At 43.0% G+C, this 17,366-nt stretch overlaps 1 protein-coding gene across 1 annotated transcript; it reads left to right on the forward strand.

Moving 5' to 3' along the window:
• Nucleotides 1-123: 123 nt before the first annotated feature.
• atad3 (ATPase family AAA domain containing 3) lies at nucleotides 124-16,195 on the forward strand. Its single transcript, XM_067397200.1, has 16 exons — nucleotides 124-413; nucleotides 582-658; nucleotides 8,207-8,308; nucleotides 8,395-8,454; nucleotides 8,533-8,602; nucleotides 8,685-8,850; nucleotides 8,997-9,066; nucleotides 9,141-9,296; nucleotides 9,383-9,439; nucleotides 9,522-9,647; nucleotides 9,729-9,853; nucleotides 10,034-10,085; nucleotides 10,168-10,238; nucleotides 10,338-10,505; nucleotides 15,266-15,374; nucleotides 15,563-16,195. The coding sequence occupies exons 1-16, from the start codon at nucleotides 140-142 to the stop codon at nucleotides 15,839-15,841; spliced, it is 1,962 nt and encodes a 653-aa protein (XP_067253301.1). The 5' UTR covers nucleotides 124-139; the 3' UTR covers nucleotides 15,842-16,195.
• The last annotated feature ends 1,171 nt before the right edge of the window (nucleotides 16,196-17,366 follow it).

Below are 17,366 nucleotides of genomic sequence, written 5' to 3' on the forward strand. Positions count from 1 at the left end.
CAAGACTCGCGCAGATGCTTTCAGGCATCTTTCGGCCGCCGTACGCAGTGAGGGAGGCGTGGCTTCCTCTCTGACCTTCTGGAAGGACGCACGCATTGGCCAATCAGCGCAGAGCGGCTGCGCGTGAGGAGCAGGGCGCATGCGCAGAACGCGGCGTGACACTCGTGTGGAGTGGAAGTCTGTCTGTACCCGGTGGTTCTGTGTCTGTCAGCGGATCATGTCGTGGCTGTTCGGGCTCAATAAAGGTCAGAGTGGCGCTCCGCCAGAGGGCCCGGTTCCGCCCGCTCCTCCTCCTCCTCCGCCCGGCGGCTCCGGTTCTGGTTCTGGTGATAAACCCAAGGACAAATGGAGCAACTTCGACCCGACGGGACTGGAGCGCGCGGCGCAGGCGGCCAAAGATCTGGACCGATCCCGTGAGTACCAGAACCGAGCCGCGTTTCTGACGCGACGCGCGCCGCTTCATTCATTATAATGGAAGAGTTGAGATGTCACAAGCATATGAAGGGTATTAGGTCAAAGGTCACGCAGTGTGACTGTACTACAGTGATGCTGTTAATGAGGTTTGACCCCTGTGACCACAGGTCATGCCAAAGAGGCGCTGGATCTCGCGCGCATGCAGGAGCAGACCGTCCAGATGGAGCATCAGAGCAAAATGAAGGTATTTTAACACTCACTCACAGCGATAAAGATTAATAATATATTCTAATTCAAAGGGTACATTCACACCACAGAGGAAAAGTCTTTCACATACTGATGACAACATTGCCAAAACAATCCACAAGAAGCGACATCCAACTCCGCCCACATCCAGGTGTGATGTCAGAAGCCACACCCATGCCATCCTGCAGCCGATTCTTAAGATTTTATTGGTCATGTCAATCATAGCACTGATTGCATACACCAATGAGATGCATCAGCGCTGCACAGACCGCTCCGCGTATGACGTCAAAGTACCGCGAGAGCGATTCAGATCCGTAAGGAGTCGTCTGCTCTCCAAACGCACTCGCGGAACTTTAATATGTTCAATTATACCATATCAATTTCACGTTATTGTAGTTTACACGGAGACGATAACGGTATCGTTTTCATAAACTTGCACTTTGAAAACTGTTTTTAAAAGTTAACATTTTCAGTCCCCCAAAGTGCCGTGATAACTATCGTTACAGTTATCGTCCACTGGTGTAGATGCTAATATAGTTATCGTCATTGGTGTGGACGTTAATATAGTTATCGTTATAGTAGGGCTGGGCAATAAAACGATAACGATATGTATCGCGATAGACACGTGATCGATATCAATAAAAAAAATGTGTTCGATAAAACGTTCAATATTTATCAATAAGAAAACAGAGGTTGCGAAGCAAGTTTGATTGCACTAACAAAAGCACTCGCTCTCTGGTAACCTAGCAACGTAGGGAGTGACACGCTAACAGCCAGTCATGTAACACATTCCGACTTCCCTCAGCGCCAGGCGCAAGTCAAACGAGTGCGGAAAAGGTGCAGGTGACGACGAGGGAGCTGCCTCAAAACTGTGCATGCATGTATTTGTTGACATGGATTTAAAGCTATTGTTATCCAGTTTGTTGGCCTTAAAACATCTTAAAAATGCACATATGTACACCAGGGAAATCTAAATTTTCTCGGTCGAGCATGCCCCCGTACCCCCTACCAAACAACATTTTCTGATTTCAGTAATTTTGAAACCCTGCGTACGGCCCATCTTATACTCTATCTAATGAAATCTGAGGTAAACGTGTATTTCTACAAATGTGTGCACTTTTGGACTTAAAGTTTGCATGTAGTATGCACTGTGATCAAAAATAAATGGGAGCAAACGCGACTGAATGTAAAGGTTTGTGTCTATTAATAATTATCGATTGATTTTGCATTTCTATCAGAAATTATGAATTATTAGTGTCATTATAGTGGTGCAAATATCTAAGCTATCTAATACTTCAAATCTCAAGGTTAAATCAGAAGATTTTTTTGTAAAAATGTTTCTGTAACAGCTGCCAAAAATAGTATAGCTCCACTGTGGTTTTTAACAAATTAAAAAAAAAAAAAACTTTTCAAAACACTCCCCTCTGGTTTTTTTCACAAATCGCACCCTGTTTATATTTAACACTTTGCACTATTTTATTACACTTTAAGCATTTCTTACGTATTCTTTAATTTTGCACCTTAATGTTAAGAGATAATTGTTAAGTGTTCATTGTGATTTTAGACTTATGTTTACATTTTAATTATTTGAGTTTACCATGGTTGTTGACATTTCTGTCTTAATAGCTGAGGGGATTATGATCAGATGAAGGTTAAGTTTAAAATAAAAATGTTTAAATGTAATATATTTTTCTCCTGATCCTTATTTTAAATGAGTATTAACAAATATCAATAATTATCGATATCGACCGATATGAAACACTGATATCGTGATACAGTTTTCAGCCATATCACCCAGCCCTACGTTATAGTTATCATCCGTTGGTGTGGACACTAATATAGCTATCGTTCGCTGGAATGGATGCTAATATAGTTATTGTTACAGTTATCGTCCACTGGTGTAGATGCTAATATAGCTATCATTATAGTTATCATCCGTTGGTGTGGATGCTAATATAGCTATCGTTACAGTTATCGTCATTGGTGTGGATGTTAATATAGTTATCGTTATAGTTATTGTCATTGGTGCAGACGCTAATATAGTTATCGTTATAGTTATCGTCATTGGTGCGGATGCAAATATAGTTATCGTTATAGTTATGGTCATCGGTGTGGACGCCAATAAAGCTATCATTACAGTTATCGTCGTTGGTGTGGACACTAATATAGTTATCGTTATAGTTATCGTCATTGGTGTGGACTCTAATATAGCTATCGTTAGTTATCGTCGTTGGTGTGGACGCTAATATAGTTATCGTTATAGTAGGGCTGGGCAATAAAACGATAACGATATGTATCGCGATAGACACGTGATCGATATCAATAAAAAAAATGTGTTCGATAAAACGTTCAATATTTATCAATAAGAAAACAGAGGTTGCGAAGCAAGTTTGATTGCACTAACAAAAGCACTCGCTCTCTGGTAACCTAGCAACGTAGGGAGTGACACGCTAACAGCCAGTCATGTAACACATTCCGACTTCCCTCAGCGCCAGGCGCAAGTCAAACGAGTGCGGAAAAGGTGCAGGTGACGACGAGGGAGCTGCCTCAAAACTGTGCATGCATGTATTTGTTGACATGGATTTAAAGCTATTGTTATCCAGTTTGTTGGCCTTAAAACATCTTAAAAATGCACATATGTACACCAGGGAAATCTAAATTTTCTCGGTCGAGCATGCCCCCGTACCCCCTACCAAACAACATTTTCTGATTTCAGTAATTTTGAAACCCTGCGTACGGCCCATCTTATACTCTATCTAATGAAATCTGAGGTAAACGTGTATTTCTACAAATGTGTGCACTTTTGGACTTAAAGTTTGCATGTAGTATGCACTGTGATCAAAAATAAATGGGAGCAAACGCGACTGAATGTAAAGGTTTGTGTCTATTAATAATTATCGATTGATTTTGCATTTCTATCAGAAATTATGAATTATTAGTGTCATTATAGTGGTGCAAATATCTAAGCTATCTAATACTTCAAATCTCAAGGTTAAATCAGAAGATTTTTTTTGTAAAAATGTTTCTGTAACAGCTGCCAAAAATAGTATAGCTCCACTGTGGTTTTTAACAAATTAAAAAAAAAAAAAAAAACTTTTCAAAACACTCCCCCCTCTGGTTTTTTTCACAAATCGCACCCTGTTTATATTTAACACTTTGCACTATTTTATTACACTTTATTAAGCATTTCTTACATTTTCTTTCATTTTGCACCTTAAATGTTAAGAGATAATTGTTAAGTGTTCATTGTGACTTTAGACTTATGTTTACATTTTAATTATTTGAGTTTACCATGGTTGTTGACATTTCTGTCTTAATAGCTGAGGGGATTATGATCAGATGAAGGTTAAGTTTAAAATAAAAATGTTTAAATGTAATATATTTTTCTCCTGATCCTTATTTTAAATGAGTATTAACAAATATCAATAATTATCGATATCGACCGATATGAAACACTGATATCGTGATACAGTTTTCAGCCATATCACCCAGCCCTACGTTATAGTTATCATCCGTTGGTGTGGACACTAATATAGCTATCGTTCGCTGGAATGGATGCTAATATAGTTATTGTTACAGTTATCGTCCACTGGTGTAGATGCTAATATAGCTATCATTATAGTTATCATCCGTTGGTGTGGATGCTAATATAGCTATCGTTACAGTTATCGTCATTGGTGTGGATGTTAATATAGTTATCGTTATAGTTATTGTCATTGGTGCAGACGCTAATATAGTTATCGTTATAGTTATCGTCATTGGTGCGGATGCAAATATAGTTATCGTTATAGTTATGGTCATCGGTGTGGACGCCAATAAAGCTATCATTACAGTTATCGTCGTTGGTGTGGACACTAATATAGTTATCGTTATAGTTATCGTCATTGGTGTGGACTCTAATATAGCTATCGTTAGTTATCGTCGTTGGTGTGGACGCTAATATAGTTATCGTTATAGTTCTCTTCATTGGTGTGGACGCTAATATAGTTATCGTTATAGATATGGTCATTGGTGTGGACGCTAATATAGCTATCGTTAGTTATCGTCATTGGTGTGGACGCTAATATAGTTACCGTTATAGTTATCGTCATTGGTGTGGATGCTAATATAGTTATCGTCATTGGTGTGGATGCTAATATAGTTATCGTTATAGTTATCGTCATTGGTGTGGACGCTAATATAGTTATCGTTATAGTTATCGTCATTAGTACGGATGCAAATATAGTTATAGTTATGGTCATTGGTGTGGACGCTAATACAGCTATCGTTAGTTATCGTCATTGGTGTGGATGCTAATATAGTTATCGTTACATTTATTGTCATTGGTGTGGACGCTAATATAGTTATCGTTATAGTTATCGTCATTGGTACGGATGCAAATATAGTTATAGTTATGGTCATTGGTGTGGACGCTAATACAGCTATCGTTAGTTATCGTCATTGGTGTGGATGCTAATATAGTTATCGTTACATTTATTGTCATTGGTGTGGCCGCTAATATAGTTATCGTTATAGTTATCGTCATTGGTGTGGATGCTAATATAGTTATCGTTACATTTATTGTCATTGGTGTGGACGCTAATATAGTTATCGTTATAGTTATCGTCATGGGTACGGATGCAAATATAGTTATCGTTATAGTTATGGTCATTGGTGTGGACGCTAATATAGCTATCGTTATAGTTCTCTTCATTGGTGTGGACGCTAATATAGTTATCGTTATAGATATGGTCATTGGTGTGGACGCTAATATAGCTATCGTTAGTTATCGTCATTGGTGTGGACGCTAATATAGTTATCGTTACATTTATTGTCATTGGTGTGGACGCTAATATAGTTATCTTTATAGTTATCATCATTGGTGTGGACGCTAATATAGCTATCGTTATAGTTCATTGGTGTGGACGCTAATATAGCTATCGTTAGTTATCATCATTGGTGTGGATGCTAATATAGTTATTGTTACATTTATTGTCATTGGTGTGGATGCTAATATAGCTATCGTTAGTTATCGTCGTTGGTGTGGACGCTAATATAGTTATCGTTATAGTTCTCTTCATTGGTGTGGACGCTAATATAGTTATCGTTATAGATATGGTCATTGGTGTGGACGCTAATATAGCTATCGTTAGTTATCGTCATTGGTGTGGACGCTAATATAGTTACCGTTATAGTTATCGTCATTGGTGTGGATGCTAATATAGTTATCGTCATTGGTGTGGATGCTAATATAGTTATCGTTATAGTTATCGTCATTGGTGTGGACGCTAATATAGTTATCGTTATAGTTATCGTCATTAGTACGGATGCAAATATAGTTATAGTTATGGTCATTGGTGTGGACGCTAATACAGCTATCGTTAGTTATCGTCATTGGTGTGGATGCTAATATAGTTATCGTTACATTTATTGTCATTGGTGTGGACGCTAATATAGTTATCGTTATAGTTATCGTCATTGGTACGGATGCAAATATAGTTATAGTTATGGTCATTGGTGTGGACGCTAATACAGCTATCATTAGTTATCGTCATTGGTGTGGATGCTAATATAGTTATCGTTACATTTATTGTCATTGGTGTGGCCGCTAATATAGTTATCGTTATAGTTATCGTCATTGGTGTGGATGCTAATATAGTTATCGTTACATTTATTGTCATTGGTGTGGACGCTAATATAGTTATCGTTATAGTTATCGTCATTGGTACGGATGCAAATATAGTTATCGTTATAGTTATGGTCATTGGTGTGGACGCTAATATAGCTATCGTTATAGTTCTCTTCATTGGTGTGGACGCTAATATAGTTATCGTTATAGATATGGTCATTGGTGTGGACGCTAATATAGCTATCGTTAGTTATCGTCATTGGTGTGGACGCTAATATAGTTATCGTTACATTTATTGTCATTGGTGTGGACGCTAATATAGTTATCTTTATAGTTATCATCATTGGTGTGGACGCTAATATAGCTATCGTTATAGTTCATTGGTGTGGACGCTAATATAGCTATCGTTAGTTATCATCATTGGTGTGGATGCTAATATAGTTATTGTTACATTTATTGTCATTGGTGTGGATGCTAATATAGTTATCGTTATAGTTATCGTCATTGGTACGGATGCAAATATATTTATCGTTATAGTTATCGTCATTGGTGTGGACTCTAATATAGCTATCGTTAGTTATCGTCGTTGGTGTGGACACTAATATAGCTATCGTTATAGTTATCTTCATTGGTGTGGACGCTAATATAGTTATCGTTATAGATATGGTCATTGGTGTGGACGCTAATATAGCTATCGTTAGTTATCTTCATTGGTGTGGACGCTAATATAGTTACCGTTATAGTTATTGTCATTGGTGTGGATGCTAATATAGTTATCGTTATAGTTATCGTCATTGGTGTGGACGCTAATATAGTTATCGTTATAGCTATCGTCATTGGTACGGATGCAAATATAGTTATCGTTATAGTTATCTTCATTGGTGTGGACGCTAATATAGTTATCGTTATAGATATGGTCATTGGTGTGGACGCTAATATAGCTATCGTTAGTTATCTTCATTGGTGTGGATGCTAACATAGTTACCGTTATAGTTATTGTCATTGGTGTGGATGCTAATATAGTTATCGTTATAGTTATTGTCATTGGTGTGGACGCTAATATAGTTACCGTTATAGTTATTGTCATTGGTGTGGATGCTAATATAGTTATCGTTATAGTTATTGTCATTGGTGTGGACGCTAATATAGTTATCGTTATAGTTATCGTCATTGGTGTGGATGCTAATATAGTTATCGTTATAGATATGGTCATTGGTGTGGACGCTAATATACTTATCGTTAGTTATCTTCATTGGTGTGGACGTTAATATAGTTACCGTTATAGTTATTGTCATTGGTGTGGATGCTAATATAGTTATCGTTATAGTTATTGTCATTGGTGTGGACGCTAATATAGTTATCGTTATAGTTATCGTCATGGGTACGGATGCAAATATAGTTATCGTTATAGTTATGGTCATTGGTGTGGACGCTAATATAGCTATCGTTAGTTATCGTCATTGGTGTGGACGCTAATATAGTTACCGTTATAGTTATTGTCATTGGTGTGGATGCTAATATAGTTATCGTTATAGTTATTGTCATTGGTGTGGACGCTAATATAGTTATCGTTATAGTTATCGTCATTGGTACGGATGCAAATATAGTTATCGTTATAGTTATGGTCATTGGTGTGGACGCTAATATAGCTATCGTTAGTTATCGTCATTGGTGTGGACGCTAATATAGTTATCGTCATTGGTGTGGATGCTAATATAGTTATCGTTATAGTTATCGTCCGCTGGTGTAGACACTAATACAGTTTTCGTTACAGTTATCATCCGCTGGTGTGGATGCTAATGTAGTTATTGTTATAGTTATCGTTTTCTAGCGTGGATAGTAATATATTTATTGTTACAGTTAGCATCTGTTTGTGTGGTTTATATGGTTCCTCCACACACTGTTTGGGTTGAATCTTTTGTTATTATTGTCGTTCAGGAGTACGAGGCGGCTGTGGAGCAGCTGAAGGGCGAGCAGATCCGCGTTCAGGGTGAAGAACGCAGGAAGACGCTGAACGAGGAGACCAAACAGCACCAGGCGGTGAGACGTCAGACAGATCACGAGCGTTTGAGCAGCAGATTCATGATGATGATGATGATGATGATGATTAATGTTTCCGTCCACAGAGAGCTCAGTATCAGGACAAACTGGCGCGGCAGCGGTACGATGACCAGCTCCGACAGCAGGTGCGTGTCCTCAAATTCACTCGCTCTTGATTCAGACATGTGACTCTAACATCTCGACGTTGTTCTGTTCTTCCACAGCAAATTCTGAATGAGGAGAACCTGCGCAAACAGGAAGAGTCTGTGCAGAAACAGGAAGCCATGAGGAGAGGTGAGTCAGCACTCGTGACGTTATCCTAAAGAAATCAGTGTTTGTCTTCATAATCTGAATGTCATGGTATTTGTTCCTCAAGCGACCATCGAGCACGAGATGGATCTGCGGCACAAGAACGAGATGCTGCGCGTGGAGGCGGAGTCTAAAGCTCGCGCCCGAGTGGAGAGGGAGAACGCTGATATCATCCGCGAACAGATCCGACTGAAGGCAGCCGAACACAGACAGACCGTACTGGAGTCCATACGGTAATATTACTTCATATATTACTACATTATTTAATTATATATAATTATTATATATATATATATATATATATATATATATATATATATATATATATATATATATAAATATATGGCTTAATTAACATTGTTGTGTTTGTGTGCTTCAGGACGGCAGGCGCCGTGTTCGGAGAAGGTTTCCGCACGTTCATATCTGACTGGGATAAAGTCACAGCTACGGTAAGCACCCGTGTGTCTCTTGCGTCTCAAGATGCCCGTGTCAGACCGCGGCTCACACTCCTCCGCTCCTGTAGGTGGCGGGACTGACGCTGCTGGCGGTGGGCGTTTACTCTGCACGTAACGCAACAGCTGTGGCGGGACGCTACATCGAGGCTCGGCTAGGAAAGCCTTCGTTAGTACGAGAAACTTCTCGAATCACGGTGGGGGAAGCCCTCAAACACCCAATCAAGGTATGACAGGAATGTGTAGGATGAGCTCTTCCTGCACAGACAGGAAGTGAAGTGTGTTGCAGTGCTAATGCGTTTGTGTGTTTCAGATGGCAAAGCGTTTGAAGAGTAAAGCGCAGGACGCGCTGGAGGGAGTCGTGCTCAGCGTGAGTGTTTGCGCATAGTTCACTTCCTGTTAACGAACATGTGCGCGGTGAGAAACGTGTGTCTCTTCCTGTTTCTCTGCAGCCGTCTCTGGAGGAGCGTGTGCGCGACATCGCCATCGCCACCAGGAACACCCGACAGAACCGCGGACTGTACCGGAACATCCTCATGTATGGCCCGCCGGGGACAGGGAAGACACTCTTCGCTAAGGTAACGCACTCGCACTCACGCGCGTTTGTACCATCGTCATGGCAGCGGTGCATCTAACTGCGTCTGATTGGCTGTGAGCAGAAGCTAGCGATGCATTCTGGGATGGATTACGCCATCATGACCGGGGGAGACGTGGCTCCGATGGGGCGTGACGGAGTGACGGCGATGCACAAGGTGTTCGACTGGGCCGGAACCAGCCGCCGTGGGTGAGAAGCTCCGCTTGTCACATGATTCGCTGAATAAACATCAGAAATTGTATTTGCCGCTTAAAATGATAATATAATTTTATTCTTTATATTAAATGTAAACATTTACAAAGTTATAGAATGTAATTATACAAATTGCAGTAATGATCATGTGTTGAATTGTGCTGTTGTGTGTTTCAGGCTGCTGTTGTTTGTGGATGAAGCCGATGCATTCCTGCGCAAGAGATCCACTGTGAGTCATTGTGTGTTCACTGTGTGTTTACGCGTGTGTCACCGCATCAGCTGACATGCGCGTGTGTGTGTTTGTGTTTCAGGAGAAGATCAGCGAGGATCTGCGCGCGACTCTAAACGCATTCCTGTACCGCACCGGAGAACAGAGTAACAAGTAAATGCACCTGTCTGTCTGTCTGACACACACCCGTCTGTCTCTTGCTGGTGTGTTGATTGTGTGTGTGTGTGTGTGTGTGTGTGTGTGTGTTTGCAGGTTTATGCTGGTGTTGGCCAGTAATCAGCCTGAGCAGTTTGATTGGGCCATAAACGACCGAATTGACGAGATCGTGAACTTCATGCTGCCGGGACCTGAAGAGAGAGAGAGACTTGTGCGGCTGTACTTCGACCGATACGTACTGGAGCCGGCCACTGGAGGACGCCAGTGAGACACACTGAACTCACACTGAACACACACTCGCACTGAACGCACCCTCGCACTGAACACACACTCGCACTGAACACACACTCACAATGAACACACACTCACAATGAACACACACTCACAATGAACACACTCTCGCACTGAACACACACTCGCACTGAACGCACACTCGCACTGAACGCACACTCGCACTGAACGCACACTCGCACTGAACGCACACTCGCACTGAACGCACACTCGCACTGAACGCACACTCGCACTGAACGCACACTCGCACTGAACGCACACTCGCACTGAACACTCTTGCACTGAACATACACACTGAACACAATCACACACTCACACTGAACTCTCGCGCTGAACACGCTTGCACTGAACACTTGCACTGAACACTCACACTGAACACTCTCACACTGAACACACACTCTCACACTGAACACACACTGAACACACTCTCACACTGAACACACACTGAACACACACTCACACTGAACACACTTTCACACTGAACGCACTGACACTGAACACAGTCACGCTGAACACACTTGCACACTGAACTCTCGCACTGAACACTTGCACTAAACACGCTTGCACTGAACACTCACGCACTGAACTCACTTGCACTGAACACGCTTGCACTGAACACACTCACGCTGAACTCGCACTGAACTCTCGCACTGAACACACACACTGAACACTTGCACTAAACACGCTCGCACTGAATACTCGCACTGAACACGCTTGCACTGAACACTCACGCACTGAACACACTTGCACTGAACACGCTTGCACTTAACACACACTTTCACACTGAACGCACTGACACTGAACACACTCACGCTGAACTCGCACTGAACTCTCGCATTGAACACTCACGCACTGAACACACTTGCACTGAACACACACACTGAACACGCTTGCACTGAACACACACTGAACACTGAACACACACACTGAACACTTGCACTAAACACGCTCGCACTGAACACGCTTGCACTGAACACACTTGCACTGAACACACACTTTCACACTGAACGCACTGACACTGAACACACTCACGCTGAACACGCTTGCACACTGAACACACTCGCGCTGAACTCTCGCGCTGAACTCTCGCGCTGAACTCTCGCGCTGAACTCTCGCGCTGAACTCTCGCACTGAACTCTCGCACTGAACTCTCGCACTGAATACTCGCACTGAACACGCTTGCACTGAACACTCACGCAATGAACACACTTGCACTGAATACACTCTCGCACTGAACTCTCGCACTGAACACACTCGCACTGAACACACACTTTCACACTGAACGCACTGACACTGACACTGAACACAAGCTGAACACGCTTGCACACTGAACACACTCGCGCTGAAAACTCACACACTGAAAACACTCGTACTGAATATACTCACGCACTGAACACACTCGCACTGAATACTCGCACTGAATACTCGCACTGAACACGCTCGCACTGAACACTCACGCACTGAACACTCACACTGAACACGCTTGCACTGAACACACACTTTCACACTGAACGCACTGACACTGAACACGCTGACACTGAACACGCTTGCACACTGAACACACTCGCGCTGAATACACTCACGCACTGAACTCTCGCACTGAACACACACACGGAACACTTGCACTAAACACGTTCGCACTGAATACTCGCACTGAACACGCTTGCACTGAACACTCACGCACTGAACACACTTGCACTGAACACACACTTTCACACTGAACGCACTGACACTGAACACACTCACGCTGAACTCGCACTGAACTCTCGGACTGAACTCTCGCATTGAACACTCACGCACTGAACACACTTGCACTGAACACACACACTGAACACGCTTGCACTGAACACACACTGAACACTGAACACACACACTGAACACTTGCACTAAACACGCTCGCACTGAACACGCTTGCACTGAACACACTTGCACTGAACACACACTTTCACACTGAACGCACTGACACTGAACACACTCACGCTGAACACGCTTGCACACTGAACACACTCGCGCTGAACTCTCGCGCTGAACTCTCGCGCTGAACTCTCGCGCTGAACTCTCGCGCTGAACTCTCGCACTGAACTCTCGCACTGAACTCTCGCACTGAATACTCGCACTGAACACGCTTGCACTGAACACTCGCACTGAACACTCACGCAATGAACACACTTGCACTGAATACACTCTCGCACTGAACTCTCGCACTGAACACACTCGCACTGAACACACACTTTCACACTGAACGCACTGACACTGACACTGAACACAAGCTGAACACGCTTGCACACTGAACACACTCGCGCTGAAAACTCACACACTGAAAACACTCGTACTGAATATACTCACGCACTGAACACACTCGCACTGAATACTCGCACTGAACACGCTCGCACTGAACACTCACGCACTGAACACTCACACTGAACACGCTTGCACTGAACACACACTTTCACACTGAACGCACTGACACTGAACACGCTGACACTGAACACGCACACTGAACACACTCGCGCTGAATACACTCACGCACTGAACTCTCGCACTGAACACACACACGGAACACTTGCACTAAACACGCTCGCACTGAATACTCGCACTGAACACGCTTGCACTGAACACTCACGCACTGAACACACTTGCACTGAACACACACTTTCACACTGAACGCACTGACACTGAACACACTCACGCTGAACTCGCACTGAACTCTCGGACTGAACTCTCGCATTGAACACTCACGCACTGAACACACTTGCACTGAACACACACACTGAACACGCTTGCACTGAACACACACTGAACACTGAACACACACACTGAACACTTGCACTAAACACGCTCGCACTGAACACGCTTGCACTGAACACTTGCACTGAACACACTTGCACTGAACACACACACTGAACACGCTTGCACTGAACACACACTTTCACACTGAACGCACTGACACTGAACACACTCACGCTGAACACGCTTGCACACTGAACACACTCGCGCTGAACTCTCGCACTGAACTCTCGCACTGAACACGCTTGCACTGAACACGCTTGCACTGAACACGCTTGCACTGAACACGCTTGCACTGAACACTCGCACTGAACACTCACGCAATGAACACACTTGCACTGAATACACTCACGCACTGAACTCTCGCACTGAACACACTCGCACTGAACACACACTTTCACACTGAACGCACTGACACTGAACACAAGCTGAACACGCTTGCACACTGAACACACTCGCGCTGAAAACTCACACACTGAAAACACTCGTACTGAATATACTCACGCACTGAACTCTCGCACTGAACACACTCGCACTGAATACTCGCACTGAACACGCTTGCACTGAACACACACTTTCACACTGAACGCACTGACACTGAACACGCTGACACTGAACACACTCGCGCTGAAAACTCACACACTGAAAACACTCGTACTGAATACACTCACGCACTGAACTCTCGCACTGAACACACACACGGAACACTTGCACTAAACACGCTCGCACTGAATACTCGCACTGAACACTCGCACTGAACACTCACGCACTGAACACACTTGCACTGAACACACACTTTCACACTGAACACGCTTGCACTGAACACTCACGCACTGAACACACTTGCACTAAACACGCTCGCACTGAATACTCGCACTGAACACTCGCACTGAACACTCACGCACTGAACACACTTGCACTGAACACACACTTTCACACTGAACACGCTTGCACTGAACACTCACGCACTGAACACACTTGCACTGAACACACACTTTCACACTGAACACACTCACACTGAACACGCTTGCACTGAACACACTCACACTGAACACGCTTGCACTGAACACTCACGCACTGAACTCTCGCACTGAACACACACTTTCAAACTGAACACACTCGCGCTGAACACTCACACTGAACCCTCGCACTGAACACTCACGCAATGAACACACTTGCACTGAACACACACACTGAACACGCTTGCACTGAACACACACTCACACTGAACACACACTTTCACACTGAACGCACTGACACTGAACACACTCACGCTGAACACGCTTGCACTGAACACTCACGCACTGAACTCTCGCACTGAACACACGTGAACACATGGAACACTTGCACTATACACGCTCACACTGAATATTCGCACTGAACACTCACGCACTGAACACACTTGCACTGAACACACACTGAACACGCTTGCACTGAACACACACTTTCAAACTGAACACACTCGCGCTGAACACACACTGAACCCTCGCACTGAACACTCACGCAATGAACACACTTGCACTGAACACGCTTGCACTGAACACACACTCACACTGAACACACACTTTCACACTGAACGCACTGACACTGAACACACTCACGCTGAACACGCTTGCACACTGAACACACTCGCGCTGAACACTCACACACTGAAAACACTCGTACTGAACTCTCGCACTGAACACACTCACACTGAACATGCTTGCACTGAACACACCCTCTCACACTGAACTCTCACACTGAACACACACACACTCTCTCATACACACACTTAACACTTTAATGTTGTATTTTAGCTTTATTTCAATTAAAGTTCATTTTTACAGTTCTAGTTTTATTTTACATTAACAACACTGATTCAGACATTTTTACACAATTGGGTTATAAATTCTTGATGAAATGTGGCATAATAAGGTTGATTTGATTGATTGGTTGGTTGTGTGCAGGCGGCTGAAGCTGGCTCCGTTCGATTACGGGCTGAAGTGTTCAGAGATTGCGAAGCGTGTGGACGGCATGTCTGGACGAGAAATCTCTAAACTCGGAGTCGCATGGCAGGTCTGTTCCTCGTTCAGCAACTCTAAACATGCTAAAACCTCAGAAATGACAAACTTTAATTCATTTTGGATTTGTATTAGTTGAACTGAATTCAATATGATTAAAATCATCATCTTTATAACTTAAGTACAATTACTGATGTCCCACAGAGGCTCATGGTAATGTGTGTGTGTGTCTGTGTGTGTCAGGCGGCAGCATACGCGTCCGAGGACGGGGTCCTGACTGAGGCCATGATCGACGCCCGTGTGGACGAGGCCATCCGGCAGCACCGGCAGAAGATGGACTGGCTTCATGGAGAAGGAGTTCTGGACAACGAGGGCCGACCGGCACCAGAAACACCCGCTAAAGGCATGAAGACGGGCTTCACACCAGCGCTGAAGGCACAGGAAGTGCTCAGCCCTCTGCAGGAAGTGCCGGAGGAAGGAAAGAAATCAGAACAGAGCAAACCTGACGGAACTCCAGTTTAACGCTCAGTTAGAGTCGCGATCATGTGTTAGTAGAAGGAATGATTAAAACCGCAGTAACCGTGTCTGTGTTTGTGTCGGTGGCTGATGTTTACTTCACTGTCAGTGATCACAGAGACTGGAAACAACTTCATGAAATCAGATGGAAACTGTTTTTATGTCTGACAGTAAAGCAACTTTCATTTCTTACGTCTGTTCGAGTTTGAGTTGAATCATGTTTTTGTCTGCTTGTTGACTCAATCAACACGAACTGATTCAGAAATGTTTAACTTGAATGTAATGTAAGACGTTTTGGTGAAATGTATCTGCAAATGCATAAACTTGACTAACAATATGCACATGATATTTGGTTATAAATTATTTACATATATTACTTTAATTATATTAAATATATATAAGAGTCCAAGAAGTAGTGCTACAAAACAAGACATGCGGAATCTGTTCATTTACAAGAACTGTCTGAATGAACCAGTTCACAAAGATGAGCCAGGCTTTCCTGAGCTAAGTAAGGTCCGTTTAGGAATCGATTCACTGGAATGAATCAGACTTTCCAAAGCTATGTATGTAGATGAGAGACATTTAGAACGAACTGACTCACTGAAATGAATCATACTGTCCAAACCTACATGTAAGAGTGCTGCTTTGGGACCCGAGTCTGCGCAGTAGTGAGCAGGAAGTGGAGTCGCACGCTATCAAGGCCCTGTGCACACTCCACCAGAACTCATTATATCGTGAAATAAGCAGTTTTGAAAATGTAGAAGTCAACGCTCCATTCTCCTCCCGAAAATCCTGAAAAAGTCCATTGGTGCCTCAGTGAGCACTTCACTCAGAGGAGCTGTCAATCATGTCGTCACATCCCTGTTTTTATAGGATCAAATAACCAACTAAAACCAAACTTATTTTAAAAAATGAACACTTGAATTTACATCAGCGTGATAAAAACTACTAAATGACAGAAACCATCTTTGGAAAATAATTATTTGAAGTGTAATTTGTTTAGTTTGTCGCACGTCCCATTAAATTTCATGGAGAGGGTGGGGTTTATGACCTATACTGGGACCAACCACCTGGGGGCAATCAAGACGCTTTTGCTTCACTTTTCAGGACTTGTGCGGCACGCTTGGTAAGATTGAGGTCCATTTAGAATGAACTGATGCACTAGAACGGATCTGACTATGCAAATCTACATATGAGATTGTGATGTTTGAACAAACCGACTCTAGAATGAATCAAACTTTCCAAAGCTACATATGAGAGTGCGCCGTTTAGGATGAACTGAATCACTAGGATGATTCAGACTTTCCAAAGCTAAATGTATGAGTGAGGTCTGTTTTGGACAAGCTGACTCACCAAATTGAATTTCTTAAGCCCTGGGTACGCTAACGCTTGTGTACGCACACAGTCGAATGCACAATCTTGCAAACTACACTTCACTTGTACGCGTAACACAGGCGTTGCTCAGTTTTGAGCAATCTCTCGCCATGAGTTACAACCCACGTAAATATATTTTTATTCTTTCATGCTAGAG

The sequence above is a fragment of the Chanodichthys erythropterus genome, chromosome 10 (genome assembly GCF_024489055.1).
Source record: "Chanodichthys erythropterus isolate Z2021 chromosome 10, ASM2448905v1, whole genome shotgun sequence".
NCBI lineage: Eukaryota > Metazoa > Chordata > Actinopteri > Cypriniformes > Xenocyprididae > Chanodichthys > Chanodichthys erythropterus.